The sequence below is a fragment of the Telmatherina bonti genome (genome assembly GCF_933228915.1).
Source record: "Telmatherina bonti genome assembly, chromosome: 1".
In the NCBI taxonomy this organism is placed as follows: Eukaryota; Metazoa; Chordata; class Actinopteri; order Atheriniformes; family Telmatherinidae; genus Telmatherina; species Telmatherina bonti.
The window spans coordinates 38,050,603-38,074,940 of NC_136619.1; the positions used below are offsets into that span (position 1 = coordinate 38,050,603).

General features: G+C 42.3%; 1 protein-coding gene across 1 annotated transcript in view; it reads right to left on the minus strand.

The window, feature by feature from the left end:
- LOC306756389 (protein kinase C-binding protein NELL1-like) overlaps positions 1-24,338 on the minus strand; it is a gene marked incomplete at its 3' end in the record, with an annotated part of 316,128 nt that overhangs the window by 192,119 nt on the left and 99,671 nt on the right. The window contains exon 5 of the mRNA XM_079241118.1: positions 19,160-19,256. Coding sequence (XP_079097244.1) covers positions 19,160-19,256 — 97 coding nt within the window. The remainder of the gene's footprint in view (positions 1-19,159; positions 19,257-24,338) is intronic.

Genomic DNA, 24,338 nt, shown 5'->3' on the forward strand with positions numbered 1-24,338 from the left:
AAAAAATCAGCTATGATTTCAAATCTCTTAAGGCGACAAAATATTTCCCCTTAAAATCAAACTGAAGTGATGCATTAATGCTGCTAAAAACATTTTTTTCTTTTGAATATCACATAATAATGAAGACATAATTATTAAATCAACATTTTTGAATTCATGCAGTTTGTAATTCAGAAATAGAAAAAAAAAAAAAAAAGAGCAAATATTATTTAAATGTCACCATTACTAAACTCAAGAAAATGGCTTCATATGGGAAATAAATGAAAATTCTATAACAGACTGTCAATCATTGTGAATGACATGCTATCACCAGAGGTGTGTGGCTAATAAACCGAGGCTGCAAGGCGACCACAGGGAACAGTCTCAGAGAGCCTGTAAAACACCGTGGTGTCCACATGCATGCACACCCAAGAGGAGAAATATCATTTCACCACTCCTTCCAAGTAGTTACCGATAAAAAAAAAACATGCTGCAGGGACATTAGAATTCGCCACCTCAGGCGCAATCTGCATCATCGTCCTGCTTTCTGTGCATGTGAAATCCATTAGAGGTGCATATGGCTGGCCTGAATGCAAGAGACACCTGAAACATGGAAACAGCCTTGAAGCGAGCTGCCTTGCAGCACAGATAGAGAACAAAAGCAGTCTCTCTCTGTCTCTCTCTCTCTCTCTCTCACACTCTCACACACACACACACACACACACACACACAGGCAGTGTGAGGGGTGCATGGCGAGGATGAGACTGTCAGTGTCACTCAGAATGGAAATGAGAGTGTAGATCACAGATGTCTGTCCCAGCGGTGTAATATAGGTCTGACCACACATCTCTGAGTGATCAGAAGGTTATTTGAACTGAATTCACACAATCTCTCCTCCTGCCGACTCCTTCACCCAACACACACATAACACACACCTCCCATTACTCTGTCAGACCATGTTAGAATGGCACCATTTAGATATAATGTCCATATTCCCATGATAAGACATGTTCAGCTGCAGAGCTGTACTTTAGCTGATCTATGGTACAGTGAGCACAAGGCAGTAACATTTTCCACCATGTCATTTAAAGCTACAAGATTTTAAAGAAAAGAAACTACTTATATGTATTTTCTTTCAAACTGAGTCTGTAAACTACATTTAGCAAAGTCGTTGCGGTTACAATTAACAGTTACAGTTAACTGTACCATTATTCTTGTCCTGTAATAAAACACAAGACCACAAGAGCGGTCAGGTTTTCATCCAAAGCACGATGGCCACATTAGATGTATTTCCATTACACCTATAATTGTGCAAAAACTAAATATTGCAATAATTCAACATTTAAAAAAACACTCAAATATGGCTAAAGAGTCTTTACTCTCTAATGAAGTGGTTTTTTCAGATGTTTCGACATTGAAATATATCACAAAAGTGTAATGAAAACACTTTTTTTTGTATTTAAATGTCCCTGACCACTTCATTTCCAGTGAAGACGGCGCAGTATGAAACAAACAACAGTAAATTTCGGAGTTTTAGAAAATGAAAATGAGGGAAAAAAGCTTCTAAAAGCCGTAGCATCCTCTCGGCAGCAAGTAGAAACCCAGAAAATAACGCTACATGGCTACCTTGCATAAGCCACGGACGAGATTTTACAAGAACTGCAGCTTCTTGTTTCACTAAACACTGTTCAATGGAAACACCTGCAAATTGCAATTGTTGCTTGTCAAAACTCAGAAATATTGCTTTTATTTTGCAAAAAAATGTAATGGAAACTTAGCTTGGGACGCTGTCGACGGTGTGGGAAAACTTTTAAGGCATTCTACGGCTTCACCTTCTCTCCGTGGGAGATGCATTTACAGCAGAATTCTCCTTAAGACATCTTGAAGTTCCTCAACTTGTGATCTTATCAGATGATGCTGCATTTCAAGTCAGGACAGTCTCAGTTTGACACAGTCTCATTGTAATGCTTTTCTGAGAATTATTTGTTATATTTGGATGTTTGACATAAAAACTGAACATGCGTGAATGAGAGCAGGTTTACTGGAAATTCAGCTGTATTCATATATACAACATTAAACTGGAGTCTAATTGAGTACGCATGGAGGAGCCATTCACACTGCCTTATCTGTGGGAATCTTGTTTTGAAGAGCTTTGATTTGTACAGTTTAGATTAAAATTCAAATTTTTGATCATTTCAAAAGCTGCTTTTTGCCAGAGCAGCATATTTTTGGTTTTCCTCGTTTATTGTTGCCAAACAGAATTATTAATGGACCGCACAGTGATCACCAACAGTGGGTCTCTCTGACTCATTATTACTTATCATATTTATTTGCTTTCTTTTTAACTTAGGAAACACATAAAACCAACAAACAAAAAAAAAAAGCCAAAAACAAAACCAGAGAAACACCCAAGAAGACATACATGTGTGGGACATTTGTTTGTCAACCTCTCTATGCGGTGGTTAAATGGTGTGTTGGGAATAAGTGTTGGTAGAGAACAGAAATGCTCCGTAAAAATATTTTTCCTACAGATTATTAGATCATTAGCTCCATTCATAACATAAAACTTAAGACATGTTTTACAGCTACATTTTAAAGAATGCAGTTGATGGTTTGCTGTATTTTCCAGTAGGATGTTTGTGGTTTTAATCCTGCCTATGTCTGTATCACATCATGCACATACTGTCATGATTTGGACTTTTTGTGTCTTTTTCGTTCTGGATTCCTGTTCTACTTTGTAGTTTTCCGTCTTTAGTTCCCTTTTATCTTGTTTCCTATCTTGCCTGCTGTTAAGTACACCTGGACTCAATAAGTTCCTCCATTTCACCTGTGTCTTGCTCCGTTTCCCAGTATTTAAAGCCCTTGGTTCTGTTCCCACTTGCTGGTTCATTTAGTTAGTTTCATGTGTTTGTGTTCTGCTTCATGTGTTAGTTTGTCTTTAGTTTAGTTTTTTAGAATAAAACGTCTTGATTCTGCATCCCTGGCTCCCGCCTCTGTATTTGGGTCCACACCTCCACCAACGGTGACACATACAAATCTAATCTGGATTCAATCAGACAAAAAACATGAAATATCCACAGTTCACATAATTACAATGTCTTTACTGGTTTTCACAACCTAAACCTAAATGAGGATAGCAGAAACTGTATTGTTAAAGATGTGTGGTGTGTGCCTAAAAGATATTTAGTCTCTAGCAGGACAAATGAGAGACTGCCTGTAATTCCTGCATAATTTCCAGCACAGCTTTTTTTTTTGTCTTGTCCAGCATTTAAGCAAGCAGACTGATGTTCTGGATGCTGTGTTCTGCTGAGCAAATTTATTTTGCCAAGGGGAACTTTTGTAGATGTAATGATCCCCTTGTATTTCTTGATTCTTATTTTATTTTTCAATTTGTTTTGGATAATAGCTTGTATTACAGAGTTTATGCTGCTGGACCCGACCGGAAAGGACAGGAAAGGGGCAAAAAGAGAACAGAAAAGAGAACATAAAAAAAACAAAAAAAAACAAAAGAAAGAGATCAATGCATACATGTATATGCACATACATACCCACCTACATATATATGTATATACACTCGCACATACATTATATATATACATATATACATACATACATACATATACACATACATACACATGCATACACACACATGTACACATACATGCATACATAAAGATAGATATACATACATACATATACACATACATACACACACACATATATATATATATATATATACATATATACACATATACATACTCACATACATACACATACATATACACATACACATACACACACATACACATACACTCACACATATGCATACATATATACATATCCATACACATACATACATACACATACACATAAGTACACACACATACCCACCCACACACATAAATATATACACCCACACAAGCCAACTCTAGATTCGTGGAGAACAAAACCGTTGACAATCATGAGGACCAGAAACTAGCAAGTTAAGTCAAAAAGACAGAAAGAGAGATACCTGCTGTTAGTGAATAAACTTGCTGGATGACTCAGTGACTGTGACACATGCAGAACATTCATGCAGAACATTCAGAGTGGAACGTGTTTAGAGAAGAGTGATCATGCCAATGTGACCCCGCCCGCCTACAGCTAGAGGAAGGCCAGGAGAACCCAGAGACCCGGGTAACCGACAGTCACCCCCAGGTACAGATCCCAACCCCCCCACTCCAGAGCCAGCCATGCATCTGCCCAGGAGGTGGCGAAGGAGGTGCCCAACCAGAGTCCCCCCGCAGTCAGGGGGAACAGGCCCCAGCAGGCCCAGGCCGGCAAGGGCCGATCCCGCCGGGCACCGGCCACCTAGGGCAGACAGAGCGCAGGCCCCAGGGCCCCAAGAGCCCGTGAGCAGCCCCCCGCCCCCGCAGGCAGAGGGCACAGCCCACACCGACGGAGGACCAGGATCCCCAGACCGCCACCCAGCGGCAGCCAGGTCGCACCCCAGCGCACCAGCTGCGCCCCCCGGTACAGGACACCACCCCCCCCCCCCCCACCAAACCACACACACATATACATGCATCCCCCCCCCCCCCAACACGCACTCCCCTCACACATATACATGCATACCCCCCCCCCCCCCCCCAAACACGCACTCCCCTCTCAACCCCCATCCACACAACCCTCTGCAATCCATGCACATCATCCATCACATATACAACCCCACCCCACCTCTACTCACTCACCCATACCAAGTCACACGAACCCGCCCCCACACACGCTCACCCCCCCCGCCCCCCCCACACACGCTCACACCCCGCCACCCCATCCCTCTACTTCTACCCAACCACACATGCCCCACCAAACACCCCTCCACCACCCATAGCCCCCCTCCAAACTTCACCCTCACTCACACATCCCATTCCGCATATACACCCCCCCCTACACACACACACACACACACACATACCCTCACTCCTCCAACACAGGCACACCCCAATACAACCCACGCGCCAACATACCCCTCCACACACACATCTACTCATCCTCACACATCCCTATCCCCTACCCACCTATATCCCCAACCCTAATCCCCCCCCAGCCATCCCACCATCCATCTGTAACCCCATACACCCACTCCCACACATCCTCACCTCACCCCTCCATCATGTCCCATGTGAGATACCTCAGAGGGGGCAGAGGACAGGATGGCCCCGATCAGGGCCCCCATAATTACCGCCCACCACTCCCAGCGTCTCCCCCACCACCCCACAGATGCAGCCGACCCAGCACCCCCCCAGGGCCGGCGACAACCCTCCTACAGCCAGGCCAGCCCAGACTTAGGCCTAATGGACGGCACTCTTCCCCCACCCGTACCCCCCCCCCCCCCCCCCCCCCCCCCCCTTTAAAGCCCCGAGAGCAGGGGCATGAGAAGACCCTATCGTCCCTGCCTCCCCCCCGCTTATGACTGATTGTGAAGTATGTATTAGTTGCAATTAAAACTGAGGGAAGTGCCACGCGGTGTTGGGAGAGGGACCACCTAAGCAGCCCCGCCCACCATACACCGCATGCTCTTCCCCCTAATCATGTGAGTCGTCAGTGTTTTGGTGTTTGGTGTCTAAGTGTAATTAAAACTGGGAGGTGAGCCGAGGCTGGGTGCAGCGATCAAGACCACCTTGATGGCCTTTCTCACCACCCAGCGCCACGTGCACACCTCCCAATACCCTGCCTGTGTGTGATGGGGAGCGGGGAGGAAGAGGGGTTGAGGGATTTAAGTCTGGAGGAAAGTGAGCTTTCTTCCAGAAGGTGAGCCGCCCGCAGCACTGGGCATGCCCCCTACTCCCAGGGCCCCCCAAGGACCAGGACAAGCCGGGGACAGCCATCCCCGTAACCAGAGCCTTCGGCGACTCTAACCAGAGAGTCATCACCGACCCAAGAGGGGACCAACTCACCACATGCAGAAGGGGGGCACGAGGACAAAGAGGAGGCGGGGCGGCAGAAGGGGAATCCCAGACCGATTGTCCACCGCCCCCTCACTCACAGAGGACACCCCCACCTGGGGACATGAAGTCCCCCCTTGTCCACACATCGGCACTTCACACTGTCTCAGCACACACCTACAGCCACACACACACACACTTCCGGACACATTCAGGTCCACCCAGCCACCCGTTAAGCCCACCGTTAAAACCATCCTCCTGACCCCCACGTCACATCCAAATCTCCCCCACTCCCATCCATCATATCTACACTTATCCACCAACCTACCACACACATGCACCACCCACTCCCCCATACATACACCCCTGCCCCCCCCCCCCCCCCCCCCACACACACACACAGACAGCACGCCCCCCCCTCCCCCCTCCCCACACACACACCCGTATACATGCACCACCGCCACTCCCCACATACACGCATCACCCCACTCCCTTACACACACGGCACTACCACCCCCACAGACACCACGACACCCCCCCCACACACGCATCATCACACTTCCCCACCCACACACATCCACATACCTATGTACCGCCACCAGTCCTCAACGCACACCCCCTACACACATCCCTCCATACACACTCACATCCCATCCACACTATCAAACACCCACCACTCAACAAGTCCCAGGGTCGCAACCAGGCACCAGAGCACGTACCTGCCCGCCGCCGCAGCGGCAGGTCCAGGTCAGCCCAGCCCCCCCCCCGGCACAAGCCGACCCCCCACCCCCAAGAGACAGGGGACAACCCCGGGCACCGGAGCCCGGGACCCCGCCCAGCCCACCCCACGGCGGCACAGGCGCCCGTTACGGAGTCACGCCCGCCAACCCATCCCTTTTATCACATTTTGCAACCGGTGCGGAGGTACAAGTTTGGAGAAAGAACTAATGCCTTCAGTTTATTGCCTTTCAAACTTCAAGCATGAATGATCAGATTTGTGCAAACTAATAGCTTTCGTTGTGCTGACGCTGACCAAACGTAAAGCTGTCTGGAAAAGTAAACTCAGTTGGTCTGAATTGACATCATTTTTAGAAACATGTAATCACTGCTGCACTAGCCACAGCTGGTAAAAAAGCCAACATAATGACACAGTCCTTATCAGAGGTGGCAATTCCTGGTCCAGAAAGTAAAAGTCCTGCCATGTTTTTGGATCAACCTGTACATTTAGAACAGATGTTTTCAACAACAGGCTTGTTGACCTGGCCAAATAAATCTGCTCATTAAATTCAGCTTGTTTGGTGACTGGTCGGAACAGCTGCTGGACAGGACTTTTACTTTCTGGACCAGGAATTCCCACCTCTGGTCCTTAGGTTGTAGTGTTAGGCAGATGGAGGTAAATGAATTGGTTTTAAGATTAAAGTTATGGTAGGTAATCTTGATGATAATTTTTTTTTTTACTCTGGGTGAAGCGGTTCCTCGTCCTGATAGTAGTCTATACATTTTGTAATCATGAGCAATAAGAAATATAGTTAGACTCCTCAGTTTACTGTAAATCTGTAAAAACTCTGACCAATCAAAACGTTTGGACAGAACGGAGTGGTTAATTTCTTACATTTCGTAAGCTTCTTCTCCCGGCTCCCCTCCTCCCCCTCCCGCAGCACATACCTGATAGCCACACCCTGCGTATAAACAGCAGGTTAGGATGAAAATACAAAGTAGTGAAGAAGAAACTCGGAAGGCAAACATGGCTGAGAAAATGCAGGAAGGATTTCCTGACCCGGCTCGGTTTATTCTTCTCGCTAAACAGCAGAGAAAGAGAAAATCGTTGGTGGAGAAAGCCTTCTTCTGCAATGTGCACATTCAGGCGGGTGTGGGGTGGAGTGTGGGGCGGCAGCCGGGCGTGGGTCAAACAGATTATTGATTGGAGGGGGAGGAGACAAGACAGGGTCCCACTTTCAAATCTTGCTAGCTCCCCAACATTACCTACCCCAGCTTTAAGGGCACATTTTGATTTGAATTCTAGTCCGTTTGATTTGAAAGTCCACTTCGTTTGGGGGTACAGTGAACGCACAAACAGATTCTGATTTGAATGAAAGATACAGACTTAGTTCGCCTGCAAATGCAGGTCTCGGTCTGTTTTAAGGGGACAAGATACAGGAAAGAGCAACAAAGTGTATTCTGCTCAAAGGCAGTGTGGGTAAACTGGATAAAAGAAGGGTAAACCCAACCAAAGCCTGCACATGTGCGGGATTATGGTAGCTCTGGACAGGAGAAACAGCTCACAGGGAAGATGTGGAAAGGTTTATTCAAAGTTCTGAAAGAAATCTAAACAATCAGACCACCAGCCCTGAAGCAGCTTCACATTTTATTGCCTCTGGTGGAGAGTGAAACATGTTTTTTAAAAGGTCTGATTTGTTTGAGAAGTGCAGCGTCCAGAATAATGTTGTGTGCCCCCCCCCCCCCCCCCCCCCCCATTAAAACAAGGTATAACTTGTGAGTTCATATGTCTGGGGATGAGCAGTTTTCATTGTGTGAAGCACGTTGTGCTGCTGTCACGAATGGGTGAATAACGGCTCGGTAGGTGATGCCAGTGATTCGCTGTGACGGTCCCTTCAGAGGAAAAAGCCAAAGCTTTATAACTTATAAACCAAACTAATCATGTTTTCCAATGATTGGTTTTGTTAAACAGCACAAATAGTTGACAAGATATAGATTTCCATACTTTTTGTGGTAAGTCTGCTTTTCAAATTTGCAATAACATGCCAGCAATGTCGGGTCACAGCTTTGTTTATGTCGATCCTGAAAAGACATTTAGCACCTGGGTAGGGCTGAATGCTTCAGTTCATGCACAGTGTGATCTTTCTGTGGTTCAGCAGTATCAGAAGCTCAGCCAGCAGTTCACCTAACACGGGGGTTCCCAAACTTTTTCTGCAGGGCTCCCTTTTCGTCAATGACAATAATGTCAAACCCAGCCTGCTGTCACATGAACCAAAGAAACATACTAAGAAATGCATCATTAGTTTAGTGGCTGTATTGTCATTAATTATAGCTAACACTTTCTCAGTGTCAGTGTTATCTTCCACTCTTCTGGTGGTGTGAAACGTTTTAAACCAGGAATCTAAAAACTACCTTCAGGTGAGCCGAGTTTTCAGTGAGCCGGATGCTGCTTTAGTGAAACAACTCTGCTATATCTGATAGTTGATGGTTTATTTCTAAAGTAACGACAGGCTTTTCTTTGAATTCAGGATAAAAAGTCTCCACTGTTGTTTTTGGCTTCATATTTCATAATAGTAGATGATAATGTTTTAATACATTATGTTTTAACACACTGTGGTCTCTCTTCATTACCCAACATTCATTATTACTATTACTTGACCGTTACCTGGTCAAGCAGGGCCAGATATGCTACATAATATTTTCTTTTTTTTAATCATATTTAAAGTCTATCTTGTTGATTCATCATAATTCCCCATTGGTACTGTTGCAAATTTGTCCAGTACCAAAATTCCCAAGTTTTAACCATGTTTGCTCCCAACTTTGAGCACTACTGACCTAACCAACACTAATTACTATCCATCCATTATCCTAACCACTTAGTCTGATTAAGGGTCGCAGGGAAGCTGGAGCCTTTCCCAGCAGTCTTTGGGTAGAAGGCAGGGTACACCCTGGACAGCTCGCCAGTCCATCGCACTAAATACTACTGTGAATGAAAAGGGCAAGACAGATACACAAGGACAGAAAAATGGTGATATTGACATGCATGATTTGACAAACTTCAATAACCATTGTACCCATCTATTCAGAGGTATTTCAGCTCTATTTTCTCTTGTAACTGGAAAAATGCTAAATAACCCTGTAGAGTCCAATGCAACATGCAACAAAAAATACAGTTTCTGAGACATTTTTCATTCCTTTATGATAAAATGTTGAAAATCCTGTTGAACACAATCTGATACTGAAGCAGAAGAGTACATTGTAATAATACTGACATATGACATATTTTAAAAAAAGATGAAATTTTCCCCCCAAAAAAGCACAAGTTTGTGTTGCATTTTCCTAAAGGTTCAAATAAAAACCTATTAAAAAGAAAACTTGGGACCCATCTTACAATTTTTTCATGGATCTGGCCTTAACCCCAATTGTTGTTTTAAGCTTCCGATATGGGGATCTCGTGGGATGAGAATTGTTACAAGAAGAGAAATGACATGAATAAGAACAAGGAGCGGCCTGGTTTAAAGTACTGTCACACAGAACAATGACCTTGGGAGAACTCTTCTCTATTTTAGCAATGAAATATCAAGTCATACTTAGGAAAATATTCGCAGACAACTGAACCTCACAGATTGCCATGTTAGCAGAAAGTGTTTACCTTGATGGATACTGCTTGTTGAAGAGACAAGCAAATTCTTGAACTAAAGTATGTTTTAAAAAGAAAAGAAAATGTTCCACGGATAAAGAAACCTGCAGCAGAGGTAAATTTAACCTTTTGACCTTTGCTACTATCCCCTGCTCTTCTTTACATCCCCTCTTCAATTCATTAGGAGCTCTTCCAATACCTTTACTACATGTTCAAAATATGCTAAAAACTTAGCATTAGAAAGAAGAAATGAACCAACGTTAACAGCTCAGCTGAAAAATAAAATCATACTAAAACATTTTATCTTTTTTTATACTACATTAAATAAGAGGTTTACTTTGTTTTTACTTACATATGGCAATAAATAATGTGAAGAATCAGCCACATTAACATAAGAAAAATTCAGCATTTTATGAGTGATTTTTCATCAAATTCTCAAGTTTTAAGATGTATATATTTTTCATTTCATATTATCTAACATTTCTAACATTACATCATTGATCTTACTATGTTATTGTCACAAATGTCCAAAACAGTGAAATATATAACCTAAACAAAAAGATTGACAAAAGACAGGGAGTACAGGAGTCAGCGCTGAGGTAAAGGACGCATCGTGCGTGTGTGTTTGGCTCAGATTTTACACTGCCTCATGTAATATGTTCAAGCTTTCCATCATTGTTCATGTTAGATTTATTATTGTCCAGCGGTGCATGAAACATTGAGCATATTACAAAAGCAGCAGTTTTCAACAAGCTTGCGGTGTCCCCCAGGAGCCAGAATCCTTGGCTCAATGGAATCTAGATGAAGATAATTTATTACAACTTCTCCTTCATATGGAAAAGCTCTGAAGAGGCGATGGAGAGAGGACCACCAGTGTCCTAAAGAATGGCATGGGCTCAGTATGTTTTATTTAAAGGCCTAGTTAGCCCATACATTCATTATCCTACTCCCCGAGTCCTTAAATGAATTAGATTGCAATTGCTGTTCAATTTCAACTCCTGTCTCTTTCTGCAGCGCTATTTCCAGAGCTCTTGGCTATTTTTTCTCTTCTCCTCACCTCCTGCTTCCTAACACTTTTAGCTTCAAACACAAGGAGTCATAAGTAGGTCCTGCTGACCCTCGTCTTTACCAGGCTAAAGAAAGTAAAACTGAGTTAATAGGAAGAGAAAAGAAATACAGAAAAAGCAGCTAAATTAGTACTGTTTACTTTTCTGAAAACGTCTGTCTTGAAGGCAGTGAGCTTTTTTCTCAAACCTATATTTGTACACCGATTACACAAGGTGGAGATTTTACATAATAGCATAAAAAAACATAATTTAATACTGAACATAGTATACAATAATTTCAATATGCAAATCTTCTGTTCTTTCCCTCAAAAGGAGGAAAAAAGAAGGACAGATAGAAAGTAAAACATGGACAACAACCATAGACTGTATATAATGGACGCGCTGACGTTGCGGTAACGTATTGTGTCATTTCCTGTTTCCCTAGCGTGTGTCACTGCGGATTGCTACGAGCCGTTGGCTCCTTTAACTTCTTTCTAACTTCTATCTATTGTTAACCAACCACTCACTTTAGCGCACAATATCTTCCCAAACCACTGTTCTATATATTGCATTTATTTTTGGGATCTTTGGCTTTCTGTTTACTGACTTAAACAGCTCAAGCACTCGGTTTTAGCATGGCTGCTAGCTCTCTTCCCACACCCCGGTCCCCTGCCTTTTCTTGCTCGGTGTGTCTGATGTTTAGCTACTCCTCCGCCTCCTTTAGTGATAACGGTAGGTGTATTAAGTGTAGCACCACCGACCTGTTCACGTTTCTAACAGATTTTCCCCGCTCAGCGACACACCCGCTGAGGCAGAAACCCTGATTATAGGTAGTTCCATAGTCAGAAACGTGGCTCTAGAGACACCGGGGACCATAGTCAAATGCATTCCTGGGGCCAGAGCGGGCGACGTCGAATCGTATTTGAAACTGCTGGCTAAGGCTAAACGTAAATACCGTAAGATTGTAATTCACGTCGGCGGTAACGACACCCGGTTACGCCAATCGGAGGTCACTAAAATTAATGTTGCTTCGGTGTGTAACTTTGCCAAGAGCATGTCGGACTCCGTAGTTTTCTCTGGTCCCTTGCCAAATTTAATCAGCAATGACATGTTTAGCCGCATGTCATCCTTCAACCGCTGGTTGTCTAGGTGGTGTCCCGATAACAACGTGGGTTTTATAGATAGTTGGAGCGCTTTTTGGGGAAAGCCTGGTCTTATTAGGAGAGATGGCATCCATCCCACGTTGGATGGAGCCGCTCTCTTATCTAGCAATATGGACTCTTTTATTAGTCAGCTAAATTGACAACTCAGGGTTGGGACCAGGAGGCAGAATTGTAGTCCTACACACTTTTCTGCAGCTTCCCACCTGCCGCCGCCCACCCAAAACCCCATTCCGACCTTATACAACTTCCCAGCAGTAAGAATTAAACAACACAAAAACACTTCTGGGGTTAATCGTGAAAACCTCATAAAAATAAAAACAATGGATCTAATAAAATCTGAAAATAAGACAATAAAGTGTGGCCTACTGAATATCAGATCCCTCCCAAATAAGTCTTTATTAGTCAATGACTTGATAGGTGATCACCACATTGATTTATTCTGTCTTACGGAAACCTGGTTACAGCAAGAGGATTATGTTAGTATTAATGAAGCTACGCCAGCTAACTATTTAAACTTTCACATTCCTAGAACTACAGGCAGAGGAGGAGGTGTTGCAGCTATTTTTAAGTCAGAATTTTTAATTAATCCTAAGCACAAAACTAACTATAAATCCTTTGAATTCCTGACATTAAATTTATCTCATCCAAAATGGAATTCAGAGAAACCGCTCCTTTTAGCATTAGTGTATCGCCCACCTGGACCTTACTCCGAGTTTCTGACCGAATTCTCTGATCTCTTGTCTGAGTTAGTGCGGACTACTGATAAGGTCATTGTACTAGGTGATTTTAATATTCATGTTGACGTTGAAAATGATAGTTTAAACATTTCCTTTAGCTCTATTCTAAACTCAATTGGATTTTCACAAAATGTCAATGGAGCCACTCACTCTCATGGTCACACTCTTGATCTTGTTCTAACATATGGTATTGAGACTGATAAGCTCAAAGTATTTCCTCAAAACCCTGTCTTGTCCGATCACTTCTTGTTAACCTTTGAATTCACTTTATTTGATTACTCACTGACCAAAAATAAATTCTACTATAGTAGATGTTTATCAGACAATAATATTACAAAATTTAAACAATCAATTGAATCAATTTTTTCCACATCTACCATGTGTTAGCATGACTGAGAGTCCCCCTTTAAGCCTTACTCCTGCTCAGATTGATCAACATGCTGATACTATAACAGCTTCAATGCGTACAACCTTGGATAATGTTGCTCCCCTAAAGAAGAAGAAATTAGGTAAGATTATGAAGGCTCCCTGGTTTAATTCCCAGCTTCGAGCTCTAAAACAGGCATCAAGGCGTTTGGAAAACAGATGGCGTTCATCAGGACTAGAGGAGTCTCACTTAACCTGGAAAGAAAGTTTAATCGTATACAAAAAAGCCTTACGTACGGCAAGAACAGCTTATTATTCATCATTGATAGAGGAAAACAAAAACAACCCTCGGTTTCTTTTCAGCACTGTAGCTAGGCTTACTAGGAGCCGGAGCGCTGTGGAGCCATGTATTCCTTTCTCACTTAGCTGTGATGATTTCATGAATTTTTTCAGGAATAAAATTGACACTATTAGAGATCAAATTCACAATACTCTTCCTTCTACCTATAATGTTGAGCCTGTTGTGGTCTCCGAAGCATCCTTAGAACCAGGATCTGACTTGTGTCTAAATAGTTTCTGTCCTGTCCAACCCTCTGAATTAACTAAAATAATAGCTTCATCTAAACCATCCACCTGTATCTTAGACCCTCTCCCAACGAGCCTCTTTAAGGACATTTTCCCTTTAATTAATACATCACTACTAAATCTTATCAATATGTCTTTAGTGACAGGATATGTACCACAATCATTTAAAACTGCTGTAATCAAGCCTTTACTTAAAAAGCAATCTCTGGATCCAGAGGTGATAGCAAATTATAGACCTATATCTAACCTCCCGTTTATGTCCAAAATTCTGGAGAAAATAGTTTCAGCTCAGCTACATGCCCACCTGAGCAGAAATAATTTATGCGGATTTAGAGCTCATCATAGTACTGAGACAGCATTGGTGAAAGTTACTAATGACCTTCTTATGGCCTCAGACAAAGGACTTGTGTCCGTACTTATCTTGCTTGATCTTAGTGCTGCATTTGGTACAGTCGATCATAACATTCTGTTACAAAGACTAGAACAGGTGATTGGAATTACAGGTACAGCGTTAAGCTGGTTTAAATCATATTTATCTGATAGACTTCAGTTTGTTCATGTAAATGACAAGTCCTCCTCCCAAACTACAGTAAGTCATGGAGTTCCTCAAGGTTCTGTACTTGGACCAATACTCTTCACGCTATATATGCTCCCTTTAGGCAAAATTATTAGACAGCATGGAATAAACTTTCATTGTTATGCAGATGATATTCAACTATACTTATCCTTTAAACCAGATGAAACAAATCAGCCCAATAGGCTACAAAATTGTCTCATAGACATAAAGACTTGGATGTCTAGAAATTTTCTCCTCTTAAACTCAGATAAGACTGAAGTAATTCTCGTTGGATCTGAAAAACTCAGAGCTAAATGTTCCGCTTTTGTAATGAACCTGGATGGCATTACTTTAGCTTCCAGTGCTACAGTGAGAAACCTTGGAGTAATATTTGACCCTGACCTGTCCTTTGGCCCACATATTAAGCAGGTTACTAAAACAGCCTTCTTTCATTTACGTAATATAGCCAAAATTAGGGACATTCTGTCTCAGAGTGATGCAGAAAAAATGGTTCACGCTTTTGTTACTTCGAGACTAGATTACTGTAACTCTCTATTACTGGGCTGTCCTAAATATGCCCTGAAAAGCCTTCAGCTGATCCAGAATTCTGCAGCCAGAGTCCTGACCAGAACCAGCATGAGAGATCATATTTGTCCAGCTTTAGCCTCTCTTCATTGGCTGCCTGTTGAATCTAGAATAGAATTTAAAATCCTTCTCCTTACATATAAAGCCCTCCACAACCAGGCACCACTATATATCAAAGACCTCATTGTTCCTTATATACCAAGTAGAGTACTTCGTTCGCAGACTGCAGGCTTACTTGTGGTTCCTAGAGTCTCAAAGAGCCGAGCAGGAGGCAGAGCCTTTGGTTATCAGGCCCCTCTCTTATGGAATAAGCTCCCAGTTAGTGTTAGGGAAGCAGACACCCTCCCCACCTTTAAGACTAGGCTGAAGACTTATCTTTTTGATAAGTCCAATAGCTAGGGATGGTTAGCATCCCTTAGTTATGCTGCTATAGGTTTAGACTGCTGAGGGACATTTCCTGATACACTGAGCTTCTTTCTTTTTCTCTTTATCTCTTTCTTTTACCCCCCCCCCCCCCCCCCCATAACAGTGTTGCATCATTAACATGTATGTCTCCTGTCTCAGCAGGTCTCCCTGGCCGGGAGTAGCAGTTCTTGTTGTCTGTTGTCTTTCTGTCCTCTTCCCCCCACACAGCAGAGGCAGATGGCTGCCTGTCCTGAGCCGGGTTCTGCCGGAGGTTTCCTTCCTGTTAAAAGGGAGTTTTTTCCTTCCCACTGTTGCCAGTGTGCTTGCTCAGGATGGGAGATTGAGTTGGACTCAACTCAATCTGTTGGTTTCCTTATATAGGCTTTTAATGGATTGGCCTTCATTATGTTTTCCCCTCTGTCTGTAAAGCGTCTTGAGATGGCATTGCCGTGATTTGACGCTATATAAATAAAGTTGAATTGAATTGAATAAGATGGACAAAGCCTCCGTGACGTCACACGTAGGTTTCTGAAGAGCTGAATTGAAGCTCGGTGGGCGGTTCCTACCATCGCCCTCTTGGCAGGGGCATGCGTGTCGTCTCACCCAAAAAATACAAATATGGGCAAAGAGGTGGAGCTGAGGGGGGCTGTGAGCGTCATGGTGGAGGATTGACATTGAGTGAACTCCGAACTCCGAGCTCCCTGCTGCAGCTAACCGAGCTAACCCAGAGCTAACAGGAGCAAACCAGCTCACGGATGTAAGCGGTCTAAAGCTAAGTCATGTTGGTAATCGGCTAAAAACCGCGGTTGTTCTACGTTCTTTGGACTTGAAGCGGGAATCGGTACCTGTCAGTCAGAAGGACATGCCCCTAAATGTGCCAAATTTCAAGATTAAATTACTTTTAAATGGGCAAGTTCGAAAAAAAAAAATTCACTTCCCCCACAGTTGTCATGAAGGTAAACCTGACCTATTAAACCTAAAATGGATTTTTGTACCAGGCTGTAAACATGTTTATTTCTGCTGTGAAGTTGGTCTTTTTAACATGGGAGTCTATGGGGATTTGCTCTGTTTTGCAGTCCCTAGTGGATGAGGGGGGAACTGCAGTATTATGCACCTCTACATAGGCTTCACTTTTAACCACCGGTGGTGGCCGCTCGACCACAACTGAACATGAACTCTTATTATTCTTTCAGAGATTGTTTAATATGAAGTCTATATAATGGTGGGCAAACCATATGGTGGGGTCCAAAATTCTGATACCATAAATAAAATCTAACTGACAAAAATGGGAGTAAGAACTCTACTTATGAGGTAGTATCTCTACAAGAGGAACAAGACAAAAGTACTGCTATTTTAAGTAAAGAAGACTGGCTTGATATCAAATCAGGGAAATATCAGGAAACTGCATCAGCTGTATCTGAAGCAAAGTCAGACAAGACAAAAAGCAACCATGCAACATCAGCAACATTTGTTCATGAAGAAATAAAATAGCAAATTAGAAAAATAACACAAGACTGAAATCAGGAAAGAAGCTGTGAAACAATGTTTGTCTTGTGGTCTCTGAGGGTGACTAGTGTCTAAAACACATCCTTTCAGGAAAGGGGAAACATAAGCAAATGTTAGTATTAGCAGTCCACAGTTGATGGAAAAAAAAGTCCCAGTTCAGAGTAATATTACAGATTCATGGTGATAAATTAAAAAAAAAAAAAAAATTATTTAACCCACCATGAAAATAGTGGTAGGTAAGAATGAACTGAATAATGGACACACAGCAAGACTATTTCACCTTGAACACAAGTAGCATTGCATATTTCACATCACACCCTTTGATTCTGCATGGAAACAGATTCCTAATGAAGCAGGATAACCAAGGTCTCAAAACTTAGCAAGAACTACTTCAAAACCAAAGACACAGACTGCCTTTAACAGTCACCTAAAGACAACATGTCTGAATACTGAAGTAGGCACCCGAAAGCTTCCAAACCCAACAACTTGCCGCTGTATGGAAGGTCTTAGCAGCTTGTATCGTATAACATGCTTTCTCATGTTTTACACAAAGTTGGCAAAACAGTTTCCCTCAGTATAAGAAGAAAACATTAAATACAAAAACACTTTGGAATTTTTCAGTGAAAATTCATGCTTATGCTTATGCTAAATGCTAAATTCCAGCAATATATTCCTGATGTATCCTGCCATACATGTCTGTCTGATCACCAATACTGTAACTGCTGTTGGCTATAAATATCCAAATATGGTAAAAAAAAAAAAATAAAAAAAAAAGGAAATTGCTTGCTAATTTCAAATATAAACATTAAAAAAAAATGTATATATTAATACAGCAAATAACTACTCGTTTTGAAAATCCATAAAGATTTAATGATTTTCTCAGCTGTTGGAGTCTTCATGTTGTAATCCAAGCTAGGCTGTGTTGCTGCAGCCGTCTGTGCATGGTAATAAAAACACAGATAACCATTTTTCTTCTAAAAAGCTTCCTGCAGAGCACGATAATTGTCAACCTTGCTATGAGATCAGTTTAGAGAGTTGCACAAGTTGCTTGAAATTTTAAAGTTACATTTTTTTTTTGCCACTTTGTGCAGGGTGTGAGGGTCTCATATTGTAGTCAGACTCTGCTGGTTTTCTAAAATTGCATATTAATCCTGTTAAACAAATAACCAACACAGGGTCCTTGTTTCAGGGTGTTATGAGTGCACCTGTCAGCCGAGATCCCAGAGTAAACAAGACAGGAGAATTTCTTCATTCTCTGTCGCTTCTTGCAAGCCGGTGTTCTTCCCCGCCATCTGTCTCTGCTGCTGACATGCACTTTTCAGCATTCCATGCTCATATAAGGCAGGAAACATTGGGGTTGCCGAGGTCATAACAGATAGGAAACTGCAGGACTGAGCTGCATCTTTAAAGAAGAAATTAACACCTTGAATGCTTTGATACAAGAAGAGATAAGGAAGGAAGAGGAAGAGGAAGGCCAGGAACAGATGTGCAGAAGCAATAGCATCAAAGCGTGGGGAGGAGAAATAATTTCCACCACAGTAGGGCCGCTTGGCTAATCAATATGTTACAAAGAAAACTAGGAGGCTCACTGATTGCATAGTGGGTGGTCAGGAGAACTATGAATATCTAGAGTGAGTGCATGTCCTAGTGAAACCCCACCATGTTTCTTGCCTGCTGCGAATGAATGCAGGAGCTTGAGAAAATGAGCAACAATTAAAAATCGACAACATGGCGACGGCCTTGGGAATAAGCGTTTCAAAGAACCAACTGAGCTTTGAGCGGCTCCTCCGAGGCCTCCGCACTTCTGTTTGGAATCATACTCTTGTCTTTCTCCCAACCCCCCACAGCCCACTGAAAATCTGTCCAATTATACGAGACAGTATTGTATGAGAAGCACGTTCAGTCACATCGCGTGTGTGTTTGTGTGTTTGTGTGTGGGTGGAGTCTTACCTTGAACAGACCATGCTTGTGGCTGTGCTGCCCTAGCCACACTCCACTGCCTAAGGTGAGCTCCATCTGAGGAGGGTCTATCACCCGCTCATAAATCCTGCCAACAACAAACCAGAGGAGAACGTTATGTTAACGACAGGCGGGTTTCTCATGTTGTCCTACTCTGACAGAAACACTGATCCAATCCCGGGATGAATGCAACACGCCATGTTCACGTCCGCCCGCCTTCATCTCCCCCTGCTCTCAGGGGAAGCAGAGAGTGTCGAGAAGAGACTGGTCTCCTCGAGCATGACGGCCAGTCTCGCCCCGCAGAGTTCAAACATGATATCTGGACCTGGGATGTTTGCTGGATTAACCATCCTAACTCTTGACAAAGACACAAACAGGCTTTATTACACCCGACATCCTCGGGATGAATCAGCACCATTATTTCTGCACTAAGGTGGGCTCCAAGTGGCCCCCATGAGGATTTCACATAACAGTTTATCAGCGTTTCACCTCCTCATTGTGAGTCATACAGGCACCGAGTAGAAACGATTATTTACCTCTAGTTCTTTATTTTTGTTCAACTCGAAGCTCCAGTAACTTACAAAATGTTTGCAGAAAAGATAATATGGTGGGTTTCAGATAGCGTCCCCCCGTCCTGCCTGTTTTAGACATGATTCTCCTCCAAAGCACCTGAGTCAGATTATTGAACTTCCTCGAGTTCTTCGCAGCCTGTTAATGAACCCTGTATTTCATTTAGGTGTGTTAAAGTAGGGTTGTCTATAAAACATGCAGGACGAGAGGGGCTGAGGACCCGACTTGAGAAACACTGGTTTAAGAAGTGACAGTTGACTTTGGAGAGTGCAGAAGAAATACTCAAGTCTTTAGACTATATTCAGCTTTTAATGGGGTTTCAGGTTGTTTTTCATCTTGTGCAGAGGACACAAAGTCAGATTTCTGAGTCTCAAAGGTGAGCAGCTGGACAGGCGATTGGCCCTGATTTATTGCCATACTTATCACAAGCGCATGACAAATGGTATTTTTCTAATCCCTTTGGAATTTACTTAAAGCTTCATTGGGCTTAATTCTTTCATGGACATGGTAAAATGACTGTCTTTAATGTCAAAAGATCATCAGTACTGCAGAACCCCGCAGCTCTGCAGCCTATAAAAAACCCCAGGTAGCTCACGTTAATCTCCCGCAGAAACAAAGGAATAAGACATTAAGTAAACAAAGATGATGCATTATCTTTAAGAGCTAGAAAAACGACACTACAAAGCATGTCATAGATATTCTCTTTACACAGCAACCAGCCACATCATTAAAAACACTGTCTGGCGAAGCAGTAAAACTACTCATCCAACTTCTGCTGGGAAATCCAGATTCTTGGCCTTCACAGAGTCGATACTTTAATAATTCCCACCAACTTCAACACCTCTGCTGCAGGTGGCAACACCTCTTCCATTTCAGTAGAAGGTGGCATGTTTATGACAGCCTGTTTTAGTAGCTGTTTTCATTGTTAGGAGGGTGATGAAAGCCATCTCTGGCAAGCATGTAGAACTAAATGGTATAAAAACCTAAAGCTGCTTGTTTGGCCAGTGTGTGTGTGCTGCATTATGTGAAACTTCTTGCTCACATCTTTAGTTTTCCTGGAAATTTAGAAATCCATTGAATAAAAAGGCTCTAAATTCCCAGATTAACACTGCTCAAGATGTCGTGTTTTAGCTTTAGGTTGACAAACATTCATCATAAAGCCTTAGTTAAATTCAAAGCTATAAACATATGAATAGTAAACTTAAAAATAAAGCGTGTATCAACTGGTTGCATAAGAAGAGCAAACTGACTATGTGACATATAATTTCCCTTTATTTCTCCATGTTTCACACTTGCTGCATGTATTTGTTGCACATTTTGTCCCCTACTTATCTGATGTGTAGGTGCCACTTTGTAGTGTGGATGCTTTCTCAACCCATCTGTTATTGCTTCTCACATTTTCTACTTATCTATAGTAGTATGGACCACTACAAGTTGTGGAAAAGATAAATTTGTGAGCAGAATTGTCATTTGGTATGGTGATGTGGTCTGAAGGCAGATATGTGAGATCTGACACCAGAGGATGCAGACTTTAATAGCAAACAGTCATTACATGGCAGCTCATGAGCTAATCATCCGTGTGCTTATTAAGAGTGCTTTTCTATTGCTGTGGTGCAGGATTCAATCTGGTGCAGACACACTTTAAAACCAGAAAACAAAAGAATCTGCATAAAATAAAATGAAATAAAAGTGACACGAGGAACTTTGACAGGATCATAACTGCCTCCAAAGAAAACAAAGGAAAATTCAAAGCAGTCACTAAAAGTGCAGATTTTTAATGATACTTGTAACTGTTTTGCTGCAACATAATACCACATTTAAAAGGTTTTAAATGATTTGACATTTATGTGCCTCATTTATTATTGTTGTGTTCTTTTTGTTCTACAATTGCTTCCTGACACTTGTCGGCTCAACACTGTAAATCAGAATTTGTTCTAAATGTTCTGCCTGGTAAAATAAAGGTTAAATATTAACAATGGAAATATGGCCTGAGGAAGCAATCTCCCAGCTGCAGGACTGTGTCACAGAAGCAGTCCTGTTTGAAACTAAGATCCGTACTAATTGTGTCACAGTGGACTAATGCATCCAGCTTCAAAACACAGGATGTCCACAGAGGCCCTTTCCCTCCCAAGAGCCCAGGACGAAGCTGACAAACGAGCTGTGGGAACCAGTACAGAATGGCTAGAGTGAACCCCCAGTACACTTTACTGGCAGGGGAGCCGAATCATTTCTAAACCAGCTTCACATTAGCGATGCTCAACAGTTTGCCTCCTTTTCTGGAACAATTTGCTTAAGAATGAGCTGAATGGTTTTGAGAAAGAGCCAGGTCAGTTCATATCTGGACTCTCTGAAGATTTTCATGCTGTCATCGTGCATTCTTACGCTGAAATGAGCATAAAATGACATAAAAACAACTTTCTCTGGGTCCCTGCGACAGACTGGCAACCTGTCCAGGGTGTACCTCACCTCTCGCCCAAAGGTTGCTGGGATAGGCTCCAGCTCCCCCATGACCCTTAGTTGGACCAAGCGGTTAGGATAACGAATAAACTTTATCTGGGTGGCAGGAAATATTATTCCTAAACATTAAAGGTTGACTTTACAGATGTGCAAGCTATGTGATCTTTATTTATCCACGCAACGCCTGACTGGGTTGTGGTTTTTGAGCACTGCGTGCACAACAAGCAAGATAGTTCCTCGTAAGGTTGGATGATGATGCTTTCATGATTTCTAAAAGCAATTTTAGATCTAGATTAGGAAAATATCAGGATTGTTTTAAACCTTGCCTCACTTTTTGGAAAAAAAAATCCTTCATAGAGAAAATGTCTGTCTCCTGTCTTGGCAACTTTTTACCCTTCAACTTCAGATCCAGCAACAGACTGGTTTCCACAAGGATTGTGTTTGTCTCGTCGCTTTGTCACATCAGTCATGTGCTGCTTGTGTTTCTGCTTGGTAAAGATTCAACAACTTTGATTTCCAAATCACTGCACCATGTCTTTTTTAGAATCTAAACATGGCTCTAACTGTGAAGCAATGTTCAAATTGTCTGCACATTGAATGCAAATGGGAATCACAGGAAATGGAAATTAAATGCTGCACTCCTGCTTGTAATCTCATTTCACTGATATCCACCACACTGCGTATTCTTTTAGCCATCAGAGCTGTGCTGATGCAAATGGAGGATTTTCTGCTGTGGCTAGTTCATGTTCAGAGCATTAAAGACAGGCTGCCTTACCGGCTTTCACAGAGCAGGAAATGTGCTCGTCACTGAGATTACTGCTGACAATGCTGTTCCTAAAAAACACATCCAAAAATATACTTAAACACTGGTGAGTAAATGAACTCTGTGCAAAACCCTGAAAAAAAAAATCAATCTGCAGCTGCTGTGGCATCATGGAAAAGAGCATTGTGCTCTTTAAATGTCTTTCACATGCACCTTCCTGTCATGATCAGTAACTACAGGCATCACCAAATCAACCAGGACTGAATTTCAGCAGCTGCATAACATTAAACAATGAATGTTAATTAATTATAGCTTCCCAGAGAAGGACAGGTTTACAGGGAGGCCATCACAGAGTGAAGCCGCATGAACCAGACCCATCACTTCATCCATAACCAGTAAAATGGGTCAGCACTGCTCCATTTTCACACTGCTCCTGTTAACCTTTAGCATTGTCTGCGTATGTGAGAGTGAAAGAGACCCACATCTGTGGACATAAGAAGGCAGGAGTGAAGCTGCTTGCCATCCCTCATGAATCTAGAGACCGAAGCAAAAAAAAGAAAAAAGCCCAGAGCTTATAGCATGGCCAGGACTGTGGCAGGACTATAAGGCAGAGTATATAAATCCACAACATAGCACACATTTTTAAGTCTATTTCAGTATAAGCTGTCAGGCCACCTCGTTTGCACCGATTTACTGACTGAATTGGGGAGAAAAATAAACAAACAACAAAGAAACTCCTTTTATTCTTGAACAGTCATGACTTCAGCCACAATAAACTGACTTGCTGCTTCCCAACTCTGTCTTGAAGCCACTGATAAGAGCAAATAAAAAGACTAAATAAACAGAACATATTACCACAAAACAACCAGAAATCCTAAACTAACAGACTCCATTTTATAGAAGTCAGACGCGATTCATTCAGGTCTCTGGCAGTTTTAATAACTTCCCTTCAAAAGAATAATCTCAATCACAGCCTCATTATTTTCTCTGCCAATATCTGTCGGCTGTACTAAACTCCAGACCACTTTCAATTTTCCACTAGTTGAGCTCGAGACATTTTCTGTCATGTCTGTCCTTCCTCTGGCAGCGAGATGAAGTCAGAAATATGAAGTCAGGGGCCCTTTTTGAATTATTTCCTAAACCACTGCACAAAACTCACTTCTTACTTTATCTGCCTCCAAAATCACAAGTTGGGATAGGCGAATGCCCTCGGCTGTTAAAAACACCTTACGTAAACCAAATCAAAATTGGCCCTTTAACACTATTTTATTATAATATTACATTTGAAAACCCTAAATACTCCTTAAATTTTAACAAACAGTACTTAAGAACAAAAGACCAGAATAAAATGTATACCTTGACAACAAATAACTGCCTGAA